The 15358-nt window shown below is 58.9% G+C and overlaps 1 protein-coding gene across 1 annotated transcript; it reads left to right on the forward strand.

Annotated features, from left to right (window-relative positions):
• The first annotated feature begins 6032 nt into the window (after positions 1–6032).
• POP4 (POP4 homolog, ribonuclease P/MRP subunit) lies at positions 6033–13398 on the forward strand. Its single transcript, XM_036346356.1, has 7 exons — positions 6033–6252; positions 8763–8815; positions 9964–10187; positions 11360–11437; positions 11570–11631; positions 12192–12293; positions 13119–13398. The coding sequence occupies exons 1-7, from the start codon at positions 6207–6209 to the stop codon at positions 13253–13255; spliced, it is 702 nt and encodes a 233-aa protein (XP_036202249.1). The 5' UTR covers positions 6033–6206; the 3' UTR covers positions 13256–13398.
• Positions 13399–15358: the final 1960 nt, after the last annotated feature.

The following is a 15358-nucleotide window of genomic DNA, read 5'->3' on the forward strand; positions in this document are numbered from 1 at the left end:
TATTTCTTAATTACAGAAAAGGCCATTTTACCAAAAACAAAAGGGAAATTCCATGAGTAAGGGTGGGCCTTCCAGCGGTTTCCATAAGCACATTGACTCTGTGGGCAGAGGCCCCCGCCCTCAGTGCCTTCCGACGCCACGGGCGCCAAGGGTGGGGGCACCGAGCAGACGACGAGGCGGGAGCTTGCCCGTCTGGGTGGATGAGTTGCACGCCCTCCCCCCACCAAAGGGTGGCCTAAAGGAGTTGGCTCTGGCCCGGCCAGCGTGGCTCAATGGTTGGGTGCCAACCTATGAACCAGGAGGTCACGGTTCAATTCCTCCTCAGGGCACATGCCCGTGTTGCAGGCTCCATCCCCACTAGGGGGCGTGCAGGGGGCAGCCGATCCATGATTCCAGGTTTGACCGTGATAAGCCCAGCAGTGGAGTGGAAAGGGCCTCCCCCCAGGAGTAATTAGCTGTGACAGGTGTGGGGGAGGGTTAGCAGGCCCATCAGGCGTCCCTGGAATGCGTGGAAGTGGCCTTTGGCTGGGCCTTGGGAGGCCTCCCTCTGTCCCTGCTCTGGCCCATCCCTGCTCCCTCTCAGACGGAGGCCCGGCATCGAGCTGGAGGTTGGAACAGCTCTGCAAACCTCCGTCGTCGGCGCGAGTTCTCATCCTGTTATCTGTGGAGTCGGCTGGTGAGCTCCAGCCTCCTGGGCCCCCTGTGAGGGCGAGTTGTCCTGGGCCCTCCGCCCCCGCCACCCCTGCACAGCTTCGTCCCTCCCCATGAGTGTCGGCCGGGATGGATGGCCTGAAAGTGAGCATCATCGATCTTCACCTGAGAGAACGGCCCACCAGGCATCACGTGTGCTGATCAATGTTGCTGATCAATGACCTAATTAAGGAAAGAAAAGGAAGGGCCCCTGGCGCCTGGTGAGTTAATGTGCCTCCCATGGGCCCGCGGGTCTCTCGGGACTGGTTCTCTGTTCAGGATTTTGTGTTAAGACAGCGACCTTCCAAGCACAGTGAGAAATTGGGGGGACACTGGTGACCTCGGGAAGGAGGGAAGTCAGGCTCCTCGGGGTGCACAGAGCATGGTGCCGGCCACCGGGAACCAAGCAGGTGTCGGCGCCCAGGGCTCCCCCACTGCCCTGCGCAGTGGGTGCAGATGCTCAGTCAAGGGGGTACCGGGGAGTAAGAAAGAAGGAATATGCCCGATGGCGTAGCTCAGTGGTTGAGCGTCAACCTATGAACCAGGACGTCACAGTTTGATTCCCAGTCAGGGCACAGGCCCGGGTTTCGGGCTCCATCCCCAGTAGAGGGCGAGCAGGAGGCAGCCAGTCCATGATTCTCTGTCATCATTGATGTTTCTCTCTCTCTCCCTTCCTCTCTGAAATCAATAAAATATATTTAACACTAGAAAGACCGAAATTTAGTATGTACCTATATTGCCCAGAAGCAGTAAAAATGACTGCATTGTGAAAGAATAATATCAGAGCACTCTTCACTTATGTTCCTTAGCTTTTCCAATAACTCACTTCTATTCGACATTTCTTTCATGAATTTAGGGCGCAAAAGAAATACAATAAACAACTTATTAGAACAAGTATCACTGCATAAAGATTCGAATAACAAGTACTAGTTTAGCTTATTGAGCAACTGCAACTTATCAAGTATTGACAATTTATCATGTACTTGTATGTTATCATGTGACGGTAATCGAAAAAAATGAAAACTGTTATTTCAATACAGAGCCGAACTGGTCATATAAGAAATTTACTCAATTTCAATAATAAGAGTCATAATTTCCCAAGCAGTCAAAATGACTGCTTTTGGGCAATATAGGTATAACACATATATATATACCGGAAATGAAGGAGGGGGAGGTAACTACAATTACTAATAAACGCATTTACATGTTGTATAAAAAGTCACCAAATTCTAAGAAATTCTGTCATTATATACATCATTGTTTTTCTAATTGAAATTAAAAAGCAGTCAAAATGACTTCCTTGGGCAATCTAGTGTTAAAAAGAGAGAAGGAAGCCGACATTCTTCTCCCCCGTTACACCCAACAGAGAAGCCGAGCTCCTGGGACGGCCCGTCCAGGTTCCCGCCGTGTGGCACAGCGTGGAGTCATCAGGCGGGTGGTCAGCCCCGGCTCCCCGGTTGTGCCCAGGCCCCAGCCTGCGCCCAGGGCCTCCTCGGTCAGGGCCGCTGCCAGGGGAGTGCTCACCCCGGCGCCTGCAGGCTCCACTTATGACCCTCTCAGACGTTCTCTGTGCTGGATGGAGTCCACTGCCATCTTTTTTTTTTCCCCCTAAGATTTTTTAAATTGATTTTTACAGCGAGAAGAAGGAAGAGGGAGAGAGAGAAACATCGGTCCTCTGCCTCCTGCACGGCCTCTCCTGACAAAATGAGCCCCTTTGTTGGAATTCCCGGCACCCTGGGCCCCGGGGCTGGCGCTTGCCTGTGGCTACACCACTGGGGACTCAGGGAGCCCTCTGCTCCGCCTCCGCACCAGGCAGCCCTCCGCCTCCAGTGGGTCTCAGGCATTCATCTCTGTGAGTCTGGGCATCCTGTGGCTGCGGGATGGTGACAGCAGCACCGTGACCACAGCGGGCAGCTCCCCGTCCCTCATCCTCTCCGCCACAGGCACTCGCTGTCCCTCGACGAGGAGGAGGGGAAATTGCCACCAAGCGGTTCCTAACCCAGATGTCACGGGTAAATGTCACAGGCACTTTCCAATGCCGAGGAAATAAATACAGCGTAATTGGTAGCGATTCCGCTAAGGAACTTCGGCCCCACGGTCTCCATTCCCACCTCCGCAAACACAGCAAAGGACGCTTGTCACAGGGAGTTCGCGAGCGCGTGCCAATGTGGAATATTTACTCGGCGGGCATGACGGTCTCTTTCCCTGTAATAACAAGGTCGCTGGGCAGAAAAATCATTTCACAGGGAAAGGGGAAACGGCACGTCCCAAAGCAAACACGCCGCCTCCTGCAGCAGCCACCTGACACCCCGACAGGTCCCCTCCGCCACCTCGGAGACCGCCATCACCTTCTGAATGTCATCACACCCCGCCTCCTCCCCGGCTCTCATCACCCTTCTCTCCTGTAAACAAACAAACGTGTATTTTTTTTTTTATTGATTTCAGAGAGGAAGAGAAGAGGTAGAAACATCAATGATAAGAATCCTGGATCGGCTGCCTCCTGCACGCAACCCACTGGGATGGAGCCTGCAACCCAGGCCCTGACCGGGAATCGAACCGGGACCTCCTGGTTCATAGGTCGACGCTCAACCCCTGCCCCACGCTGGCCAGGCATCTGTCTCTCCTTTTAACCTCGATCCTAAACCATTGGACTCGTAACCGTTCCTCTGTCAGGAAAGGCACTGATCAAACCCAGCCCCACTGTTTATAGAGAAACAAGCCGACTCCCGGGCGGCTGTGGGTTTCCATGCCAAGGCTGCAACCCTTTGAAGTGGGGTTTCCACAGGGAACTGCTCCCATATGCGGGGGCGGGGGACGAGGGGGGGGCTCAGCCCTGTGTTAGGGTGCCATCTGGTGACAGACCCGATTTCCTGCTGCAGCTGCGGGCAGCTTCAAGGTTCCATGCTCCAAGACCCCCCTCCCACCCCCGGGATAAAATCGAACCAATAAATAATGAATGCCAGTGCAACCGGGCAGAGTCCTAACGTCCGAGTTAATATGAGAGCCAGTTCTCTGGGCGCTGAGGAAGCTACTACACAGGGAAATAGGTCCCCCTGCAGGCTTGACCTTCATCAAAAATCTGAAGTGTGGCCCGGCCGGCGTGGCTCAGTCTTTGAGCATCGACCTATGAACCAGGAGGTCACGGTTCCATTCCTGGTCAGGGCACAGGCCCAGTTGCAGCCTCAATCCCCAGTAGGGGGCGTGCAGGAGGCAGCCGATCCATGATTCTCGTCATTGATTTTCTATCTCTCTCTCCCTTTGCTTTCCTCTCTGAAATCAATAACAATATATTTTAAAATGTATCTGTCTGTTACCTCCAGTGGGGCTGTGGGAGTCAAATGCCACAGAGCCAGGTCTCTGCTTTCCAGCCCTGCCCAGGCCTCCCACTGAGGGCTCCTGGCCACCCTGGGAAGCAGGTCACAAACAGCGCTGTCCTGTCAGGGAAAGCGTCCTTCTCGCACACACTGGGTTTCTTCATTTAAAAGAAACACAGAAGGAGGAAAATTTTCTGTGTGGATACATACAGGCCCATGCATGTATAGACAGAGGTGTGTAGTTGTGCATGCATATGGACATGTATGCATATATACATGCATGTACATGTGAAACATCTGTACAGGCAGTCCTTGGGTTACATCGGACTGGACTAGACATTCCTTGTTTCGTGGTTACGTCGCCATCTCCCATTTATTCATAAAAAAAAGAAGTTCCGTCATTTTGACATATGTACAAATGTGCTTTATGTTTTTTATTATTTATTTACCACAAGTAAAGTCAGGAATTGTTATCTTTTAAATTTCTTTTTACTGTTTCACTTCATTACTGCTGTGTATGTGCTCCATGTGCATGACGTAGGTGCTTTTGTAGGTGGGTTCAACTTATGGCAAAAATCGCATTATGTTGCGCTGAAGGAATGGATCTCCGATGTAACCCAAGGACCTACTGTATATATAAAAGCCTGAGACTGAATGACCGAACTACCGGTCGACCGGTAGCTATGACACGCACTGACCACTAGGGGGCAGACGTTCAACGCAGGAGCTGCCCTCTGGTGGGCAGTGCGCTCCCACAGTGGGAGCTCCGCTCAGCTGACCGGACCATGGCCCAGTAGCCCAGCAGCAGCCACTCCCTCAGCAGTCCTGCAGGTCCAACCTCCAGAGAACCGGCCAGGCACCGAGGGACCAGCGCTGCCGGCATAACCCTGACAGCGCAGCCGGCCTCCTGGAAGTCAGCCTCAGGCACTGTGGCCTCTTCCCCTCCCTAGACGCTCCACAAGGAAGAAACGATATAAAAGCGGCCACCAGATGGCTCCCGACAACCGGCAGGAACATAGGCCGGAGGGATCCGGATCCCAGGCTGGCAAGGGCGTCCCACCGCCCGACCCGAGGGCCCATTGCGTCCTGGCGCCCCCCACCCCCTTTCGGGATGGGCGCCAGACGCAGGGCTCACAGCTGGCAAGCGCCGCTGTGGGCAGTGCGAGCCTCTCCCGATCAGGACTGACTGGGCCCGAGACGGTGGCAAGCGCAGCGGGGCCGGATGAGCGGGAGCAGCAGGCAGGGGCGGCAGGTGGCTTTGGACGGCGGGTTTCAGCCCAAACCCCGCAGGCCGGCCTGAGGGACCCCACCCGTGCACAATTCGTGCACCGGCCTCTAGTATAAAACAATAAACCGACTCTATTTTAAACTTGGAGGACAACTGTCACTGAACACAAAGCCTTCCCTGTTCTCGGTGCAGGTTTGCTGGTGTTCGGGATCGGGACCTTTTCTTTGACTTAACGGAATGGCCAGGAAATCTCATTTTCACAGAAACGCGCTTCTTTAGCAGCCGAGGCTCAGTCCTTCCGAGCTCGGCTATGAAACTTCCCTTGCGTCCTCGGCCTCAGCCTGTCTTAGAGCAGCCATGGGAAGAACCCCGAAAACGGAGCAAAACGCTAATTGCAGAAACCGAGCGCATATGGGCATTCTCTGCAGAATTCTCCCATGTTCCTGTTTATGTGAAGATTTTTATAATAAACTGGGCGGGAGGAGGGTTTAACTGCAATACCATAGACTCCCCATGGATCTTCCACAAAATCACTTTCACAAAATCACAAGTGGGAGAACACCTGTACCCACGTTTGGAAGTTCACCATTCGGAGCTAATTTTTAAAAAGAAAAATATTAATGATTCCACACGCGCTAGCCGCAAACCCATGAAGGCATGTGGCCTTCGCCGCTTAGGAAACACGAGGCTGAAAAAGTAGCCCCAGTGCGCAGACTCCGCAGGGGCAGCCACGCCCCTCCCCGCAGCGTCGCCGGCTCGCAGGCGCATGCGCCGACCCCAGTAGGCGCGCTCAGTGACGTCACCGGCGGCGCCACACACGGCCGCCTGCGTCCGCGGCTGCGAGCCCGAGCGAGCAAGTCGGCCTGCGGACCCCGCGCCGCGCGGGCTCGGGGACGAGGACCCTCTCCACCGCCGACTCCGACGACAGGGGCCGCGGAAGGAGGTGGACGGAGGAAAAGCGCGAGCGGTGCCGGATGGAGACGTCATCAGAGCGCACCGGAAGCGGCCCCAGAATGAGGAGTGAGTGGGGCTGAGGGCCCCGAGCTCGGGCGTCAGGGCTCGGGCACGGGGCGCGGGGCGCTGGGGAGTAAACGGGTCGCTGCGGAGTGCGAGCGGGGCTGCTGAGGGAATTGCCCCACCTTCCCTCGGGGAAACTGAGGCCCGGCTGGCCCGGCCCCGAGTCTGAGCCCGGGGTTGCTGTCCGAGCTGGAGGCCGGTTCTCGGGGGCCGCTCAGTGGCGTGGCTGCTACGGGACCGGCCAGGGCCTTCGCCCGAGTGGCCGCTGCCTCCCGGGTGGCCGTGGCCCCGTCCTGCGCGGCTCTGTGAACGACACCGCCCCACCATCCCCCGGGCGTGGGCGGAGAGCTGTGCCCCGAGGGGAGCAGCGCCCAGGCCGCTGGAGGCAGGGGAGTGTGGACACCGTTCACACCGGCTTTGCGTGCGGTTCCGAGTCCCCCGCTGCAGGTGCCTGCCTGTGTGACCCAGGGTAGCGCCTCAGCGTATCCGAGCGTCCGTGCTCTCGGGTGCAGAGCAGGAATAGTGACCACGGCACCGGATCCTGCGGAAGGGATGATGAGATGAAACGTGCTGCCCTGGCCGGTGTGGTCCAGTGGGTAGAGCGTCGGCCTGCGGACCGAAGGGTTCTGAGTTCCATCCCGGTCAGGGGCAAGTGCCCCGGTTGCAGGTTCGATCCCCAGTGCGGGGGCATGCAGGAGGCAGCCGATCCATGATTCTTTCTCATCATGGATGTTTCTCTCTCCCTCTCCCTTGCTCTCTGAAATCAATAAAAATATATTAGAAAAAAAGAGAGATAAAATATGCAAAGCTTTTAATGAGGTGCATGGCGAGTACTGCGGGCTCCATAGGCGTTAGATGTGTGTTGTGACCGAAAAGGCTCCCAAGTCTCGGCACCGGGGCCGGGTGGAGCAGTCATTCCTGGGGCTTGGGGTCTTGCACGTTGCTCTCTACAAACAGGTTGTACTCCCCCATCTTACATTTGAGGGAGGATTAGACCCCCGCATAGAAGACTTGTAACCACTTTGGTTTGTTTGATCAAATGTGCGCAGGGTTGAGATTTATAGAGTGTAGTGTGAACCAAACTTTCCAGTATTTGGGCGCCTGAATCAGGGCTCTGTCTCATTCTTATTCTGTCCACATCCCAGTGCTGCAGGTTTTCTTCCGACAAACAAGAAACGGGCGTGGATGTGTTTAGAAGTTGAAGCCACGTTGGTGAATATATATATATTGAGCTTGAAGAAAGACCTGTATTTTATCACTTTAGGACACTATCAATTATATGATTCAATTCATAGACGCCAAACCGTGGAGAATCTTTTTAACAAAATGTAGTATCCCGAACCACCTGCATCACATAACTTTTAAATGAGTTCCCTCATTACAAGTTGAGCAGCAATTCAGCTCCTAACCTGTGGTATTGTCAACGTAAGAAACATTCACACCTGTAGAGCAGAGGTTCTCAACCTTGGCTGCACATTAGAATCACCTGGGAATCTTTTTAAAATCCTGATTTCTGGGCCTCGTCCTCCGGAAATTCTATTTCTTTGTTACGGGGTGGAGCCACGGTTGAGAACCACTGCTGTAGAGAGTTGTTGAGTTATGTGAGCCAAAATGATGACTACTGCCGGGAAGCAAAATCTCAACGGATCGAAAAATGGCAGTTTGCACCCTGTTTGATACATTACGATCAAAAGAGGAGGCATAAGTGGGATATATGAAGTCCCCTGGTGATAGGTGAGGGAGGTGGGAGAGAGCAAAGCAGGGTTAGGGGATGCCTGGGATTGGATAAAAAGTAAAACATTTTACCGAGGTGGGTACAGGATAGTTAACAGTCAGCGATTAACAGTTACAGTAGGAACAAGGAGATTTGCAGTCTCTGCTCTGGCTCGGCTCCTGTGCTTTGAGGGGTCTGGAGGAAGGAGTTGACTGACATTCCAAAGGTCTGTTATCGTAGATGCAAAAAGACTGTAGACAGGCTCATTTAAGGTACAGATGGACTCTTTTCAGGGGAGGTTCTAGCCTAGAACCTGACTACCTGCCATAAACTGCTTTTAGCTACAAAAGTTTTCATTTCAGACCCTCCGGTGTGGTGACTGTAGGTCTCTGCGTTTGTAAGGCCACCCCTGAGCTCCTCAGGGCGAGTCTGTGGCCCCTTTTCGTCCACAGTATTTTAAACCAGTGCAGCTCCAAGTGTGGTCTGCTGGCCTGCAGCTCCATCTGAGAACTTGCTAGAAATGCAGGATGTGGGGATGGGGCCCAGAGTCTACATGCTAATAAGCCCCAGAGGTCCCTCCGCACGTTCATGTCTGAGAAGCACCTTTGAAGCCGGCCCTTGGGGTTTCTGTGATGGACGTGATGCGTGGGCAGGGTGAGAGCTTCCATGAAGGCTGCGCAGCTGTGCCCTCTGTAGCCCCGCCTCCTGTCCCTGAATGAGCATTGCTCTGTTCAGAGTAGAGAACGCCCCGGGCCTGTCGCCCAGCAGGAATCATTTCGTGTCCGTTTCCCGTCCCCAGGTGTAATCTACCACGCCCTCTCCCAGAAAGAGGCCAAGGAGCTGGATGTCCAGGTAGGTGCTTGGCAGGGGGTCTGGGAGCGACGGGGGATGACTCAGATGCTTGGTGGCCTCAGAGCCTTTCCACGTCCCACTCCTCGTCTCCCCAGTCCACAGGGCTGCAGCAGGGCCTGTTGTCCTGACGGCTGTCCCACATGCGGGTCTCCTTTCCCACTGTGTCATCTCCCACCGTGTGGGGACACTGGGCTGTGTCCACCTGAAACCTGCCCTGGTGGACGCTGTCATTTGACCTGGTCACTGGCTTCCCTGCATCCCCAACAGGGCAGAGAGACCACATTTGTGAGATTTATGGATTCTTCTGTGATCTGCCCATTTGGCCGAAGCTCCCCCATGAGGAGGGAGATACCAGAAATCAAGATTTTGAGACCGATAGGCCTTTATTTGGTGTCTCCATGGAGGGCCACGTAGGTGTTCAAGACAGTCCAGTCATGTCAGTCCCCTCTCTGAGGGTCCAGGAAGTGGCCTGCCAGAGGCAGGACCTCGGGAGGCAGTGCCACCTGGCCTGGGGGGGTGGGGGTGGGGGTGCGGCTGCAGTTTCAGGGCAGTGCTGCTCGGAGGCCCCTCCAGAATTACACACTGTGACGGCTGCTCTGCCCCCTGGCACCTGTGCTCAGTCCGGGTCACGTGAGGCTCTGCTGTGTGTCCAGAGAGTGAGCAGGAGGCGGGAGGGGGTGGTGCTGAGATGCCTGACAGTTCCTCCCCAGGTGATGCACCCACAGCCGGAAACCCACGTAAGAGGACTGCGACACCCACCGTGAGCAGATCCAGCTCCTGGGCCGGCTGTGCCGCCTCCTGGGGTCAGAGGCCTCTCCTTCAGGCCAGAGCTTGGCTCCGCCTCGCTGGCCTCAGTCACCACTGATTAAATGCCGCCCTCTCCCTCCCCCCAAAGACCAGGGAGTCTTCCTCCACACAGAGGTGTGATCTGTCACCAGGATGGCCTCGGGGGCAGGGTGGGCCCCGGCGTCTGGCCTGGCTGTCTGTGTGGCGTCAGGATGTGGCTTTCGCACCTGGACAGCGGTGGGTGGGGGACAGACAGCGCCCCGAAGCGGTGTGAGCCTCTGTGGGGGAGGCAGCCGGCCCGCGAGGGCCTGGGGTGACTGTGCCTCGCAGAGCAGTGAGCCCCCCTCTGGCTGTCCCCCCAGCGCCCGGGAGCCCAGCGCGCCGAGGCCTTCCTGCAGGCCTTCCTGCGGCGCTGCACGCCCCACATGAGCCAGCGTGCCCGCGAGGACCAGCTGCAGCGCAAGGCCGTGGTGCTGGAGTACTTCACCCGCCGGAGGGGCAGGGAGCCGAGGAGGCGGGCCCGGGGCCTGTCCGCGCGGCAGAGGAGGGCGCTGCGGCTCTTCGACATCAAGCCGGAGCAGCAGAGGTACCGGCCTTCCTGCCCGCCTTCCTGGCCGGTGGAGCCTCCCGCTTCTGCCGCCAGGGGGCAGCCTTCCTTCACCCACCGGGACTGGGTTTGGGTTTGGGCTTGGCTTTTAATAGGGAGGCTGGTGAGTGGCTGGTGTCTGTCCCAACCCTAATAGGACCTGCCTCTAGTGCGTCTGTTGCCCATGGCAACAGGCTGGCTGTCCTCCAGCTCCTTCAGAAAAGAGCAACTGAGACTTCTTCTTACGCGTCTCCCTAAGCTTCTAATAGCACAGGCAGAGCCACCCCCGGGTTACTGGCCGGGAGCGGGCTGCCCGCGTGCTGGGAGGCCTCCGCAGGGACATGGCACTCCTGGTGGGAGGGGCTCCCTCCTGCCCCGCCGCCCTCGGCCGGCCCTGGGTGTGGGCGTCTGGGGACTGTTTGTACACTCACTCCCAGACCTGTAGCCGGCAGCCTCCCACACCCACTGGACAGTCTGCCACCCTGCCCGTGGCCTCTCGAGAGACCGCTGGGTTTGGGGCCGGGGGGGGGGGGGCAGCTGTCTGTCTCAGGGGCCTCGTGGTGTCCCCACCGCTACGGCCCTCTTCAGGTTTTCGCCGAGTCTCTCCATCCTCTGACCCACAGTTGGGGTCCTCTCCTCCGCGCCCTCCCCTGCCCGGCAGACCTGTCACCGTCCGCGGGTCCTGCGTGACAGCCAGCAGCTCGGGTTGAACAGGGCTCACCTAGCTCAGCGTCCTGACGCGCAGGGCCTCAGAGTGCAGGCGTCAGCAGCCTGGAGTGGGTTTCTCCCGGGAGGTGAAGTCCAAGTGTGCGTGTGCTGGCCGCCGTGCAGGCGGGTCCACTGCCCTCAGGCCCAGGCAGCGTGGCCTGGTGTGTCCGGCTGCTCCAGCAGCTCTAGACATTGCCCCGTGGTCTCGGGCAGCTGCCTGCGCTCCAGGTGTCACAGCTGTGTCCAGTGGCAGGGAGGGGAGCGGCCAGGAAGGCGCACCTTCCTTGTCTCACTAGCAGGAACCTGGCCTCGGAGGGCCCACCAGTGAGGAGACAGGGTCGAGGGGAGGAAGCAGGCGAATGGAGATGGTGGCCCCAGGCGTCCTTGGTGGGAAGCTGAGCGCTGTGCTTTGGATGGTGTCATCAAGCTCACGGGCCTCGCTTCCACCCTCTGACTTCCCACAGATACGACCTCTTTCTCCCCCTGCACGAGCTCTGGAAACAGTACATCCGGGACCTGTGCAATGGCCTCAGGCCAGACACGTGAGTCGAGTTTCTGAAGCCTTGCCCTTTGGGGGAACCCATGCCTTGCGGACCCTGACCCTGACAGCTGTGGGTGCGGCCTGGGAACCCGCTTCCCCAGCGAAGATGGTGAGGCTTCTGTCTGCCCTGCAGGCAGCCCCAGGCGATCCAGGCCAAGCTGTTGAAGGCAGATCTCCATGGCGCCATTGTTTCAGGTGAGGGCCTGAGAGCACGTGGCAGGGGGCGGCACTGCGGGGTCCGGGTGTGAGAGTGCTCCTGCCGGGGATGTCCCCAGGTCGGCACTGGGCGGAGAGACATCACCGTGGTTGGCAAACTGCGGCTCGCGAGCCACATGCGGCTCTTTGGCCCCTTCAGTGTGGCTCTTCCACAAAATACCACATGCGGGCGCGCACGTACAGTGCGATTGAAACTGCATGGCCCATGCACAGAAGTCGGTATTTTGTGGAAGAGCCACACTCAAGGGGCCAAAGAGCCGCATGTGGCTCGAGAGCCACAGTTTGCCGACCACTGCTAGGAGGTCTCTGCCCTCGCCACGCAGCCCTGACTGCCGCCTGGAGGGTGTGGGACACCTGTGACCTGGCTCCGAATCCTGCCCACACCCTGGCCTGCGGGTCCCACAGGACACCTTGTCGGCCATCGCAGAGTCGCAGGCAGCGGGCGGGGAAGCTGGGTCCTCGTGCCACTCAGGCCCGGCTCCCAGGGCACTCCCTCGCCACTGGGCAAGGCCTGAGCTGGAACCACTTCTCCTTCGCAGTCACGAAATCCAAGTGCCCCTCCTACGTGGGTGTCACAGGGATCCTCCTGCAGGAAACAAAGCACGTTTTCAAAATCATCACCAAAGAAGACCGCCTGAAAGGTACGCGCTGTCCCCGCGGGCACTGCGCTACACCTGCCCCTGGCTCAGCCAGCACCTCCCTGAGGAGCAGCTGGACGCCGACAGGCAGGAGGCAGGGCAGCACCTGCCCCTGGGGGCGCGGGAGCTGCGCCCTTGGCGGTGAGCCTGTGGGTCCGGGAGGTCTGCGAGCCCCCCTCCAGGTCCCCCTCTAGCCACGGTGCAGGCGTGAGCCGCGCCGGCACAGGAAGTTCAAACCACACGTGGGGGGTTGGTTCCCTTAATTTTTTTTTTTTTTTTTTTTATAAATGTTACTTTTCTTTGAAAAATATTTTTTTAGTTGATTTCAGAAAGGAAGGGAGAGAGAGAAAGAAATATCATTGATGGAGAATCACGGATCGGCTGCCTCCTGCACACCCCTGCACTGGGGATGAAGCCCGCTGACTGGTCAGGTGCCCTGACCGGGAATCGAGCCCTGACCTCCTGGTTCATGGGGCGACACTTAACCACTGAGCCCCGCCGGCCGGCGGTTGCTTTAATGTCTGAGCTGGCTTTTCCTGCCGCTGCCGCCCGTCTCCCTGCGGCTCTTTCGCTCTAGTTTTCCCCCAGCGCAGAGCCGTTTGTGGGGGACCTGGGCTGGCGCTGCCCTGGGAGGTCCTGGTGCTGAGAGGTGGGCTCTGACCTTGGGCCCTGACCGTGGGGGCTGAGCTTTGTTGAGGACGTGAGTGACCTGGCTGTGCAGGGGGACCCCGCCGGCCCGGTTTCCTGGTAGCTCCTTTCTAGAGCCTCGTGGGCAGGGCTGCGGCAGGCGGGCCGGTGCGGGTCCCCACGCGGTCTCCCCCTCCGCAGTGATCCCCAAGCTGGGCTGTGTGTTCTCCGTGGAAACCGACGGCTTCGTTTCCTACATTCACGGGAGCAAATTCCAGCTCCGGTCGAGCGAGCGGTCCGCCAAGAAGTTCAAAGCGAAGGGAACTGTGGACCTGTGAGCGCTGCGGCCCACGGGGTCACGGCCGAGAGGAGCGCCGGCCCGAGCCCAGCTCCTAGGAGACGGCAGGCGCTTCCGGGGAGACCACCCCGGTCGGTAGGACACCTGGGAAGAAACGCCTGGTGTCGGGGAGCAGGGTGCACAGTTCCGGGGGCCTGCGTGTTCCTCCCTCCCGAGGAGAGAGGGGCAGGAGACACCGAGCGGCCCTCTGGCTCGTGGGCGTGGGGGCTCCGCCGCCCGTCCTGCGTCTGCTGCTCTGTGACGCGAGCTGTCTGTGATAATAAAAGCATTTGGGCCTCGGCTCCAGTTCCCAGTCTCCTGCCGTGCAGCAGGTGGGAGGGTGGGGGAGGGTGGGGCTGGGCAGGGCCGCCTCAGGCCTCAGCTTCCTCTGCAGACACTGCCCACAGGCGCGGGGCCCAGCTCTGGTCTGTGACCGGTCTGGACCACAGTTTCTGCTGAGCTCCTCCACCCTCCCTCCCTCTGGGGCCTGGGTGGCAGAGGGGGCTCCCTGGAGGGGGCTCCAGGTCCGAGCAGCTGTGGGATCTGAAGAAGGTGGTCACCCCCAGGCTCAGGGCAGGGCCCGCAGAGCCATCGAGGACCTGGGCAGTCACCTGCCCGCTGGGCTCGGGCCGGCAGGAGGAGAGGCGGGCAGAGGCGTGGGCTCTGGCTGCCAGTCCCCAGTCCCCAGGAGACGCGGAGGCTCTGCTGCCTAGTGGGAGGGAGAGCTGCTGGGAAAGTTCCGGCCCATGGGCCAGGGGGCATTCCGCCAGCCATGAACCCGGGGCCTCAGTGTCACCCTCTGTCCAGTGGGGCCAGCAGACGATGGGGGTTTCCTGGAGATGCACCTGAGACTTCCTGCCCCGGGATCGCGGGGTGCATGTGACCGCATCCAGGTCCTGGGCTGCAGGGGGACCCCAGGGCCCCTGGAAGCTTCGCGTCCTCTGAGGCCCAGCTGCTTCTCTGTCACTGACGTTTGGGGATCGTGGGCTCCAGGTGGTGTCTGACGTCCCTCCAGCCCGGGCGTCTGGGCTGGGACGGCGCTTCCGGGTGTGGGAAAGGTCCGCAGCTTCACGTGGGCTCAGAGTAAACGTGGCCGCCGCCGCCGTACATGCTTGGAAAGAGCTCTCTCTGGACAGCGGCGCGTTCTCATGGCGCTGCGTTTCGTCGCTGTAATGCCTAATTAAGACATCTGTTAAGTGCCACTGATATTAACTTAATCGAGGGACTTCTAGTAGGACTGTACTGGAATTGTCCATTTAATTACCCGCCTGGGCCCTTAATGGGTGTCTTAAACAGGCGTCATTACCGAGAGTGGGAGACAGATTAAAACGAGTCGTGACGCTCCTGGTGATCGTTCCTGGGCTGTGAAGGGCGAGCGTGACGTAGTGGACGCGTGGACGCAGAGACGGCTGGGTGCGGGCTGGCGTCCCGCACGGCCAGGCTGACTGTCCTGGCGGCTTTGCCCACAGAAGCACAGCCCCTGCGTGCCTCTCCCAGGAAGCGGTCCCAGGCCTGGTCCTGGGTGAGGCAGGAGATGGTGCCTCACCCAGCGGGCTCGCTAACTACCAGCAGGTGCGTGGATCTCGCACTCACAGCCCCACCAACCTCCTTGAGTCCCAGTGGTTCCCCTCGCCCTCTCCACCTCCCAGGCCCCAGCTCCCACCCCCGCCCAGCATCTCAGCCACAGCCTCCCACCACCTCCCTCCTTACGTGGCCCTGGCCACAGCCAGGCAACCTCTGTGACCCGTGACTCAGGTCCTGTCACCCATCTTCTGCCCAAACCCACGCACGAGTTCCCAGGACCCTGAGAATGACAGGCGCTCTGACCCAGCCCGGCCTGCCCCTGCCACCCTCTCTCAGCCCCTAACCCCCCCGCCACCCGTGTCCTGCCGCCTCCGCGCACGGTGCCACCGCCACTCCTGCTCGGCCTCTGGGCTGGACCTCCCACAGGACCCTCCTGCACTCTCCACACCACTTAGCCCTGAACAGCCGCGCCTGCTCCTTTACCGAATATGACGGGGCGCCGGGCTGGCCTCCACCATCATCACATGGTAACCTCGGGCGACCTAGGCGGGCCTCGCACACGGTGAGTGCGCAGAAATAT

Source organism: Myotis myotis, unplaced genomic scaffold (genome assembly GCF_014108235.1).
Source record: "Myotis myotis isolate mMyoMyo1 unplaced genomic scaffold, mMyoMyo1.p scaffold_m19_p_19, whole genome shotgun sequence".
NCBI lineage: Eukaryota > Metazoa > Chordata > Mammalia > Chiroptera > Vespertilionidae > Myotis > Myotis myotis.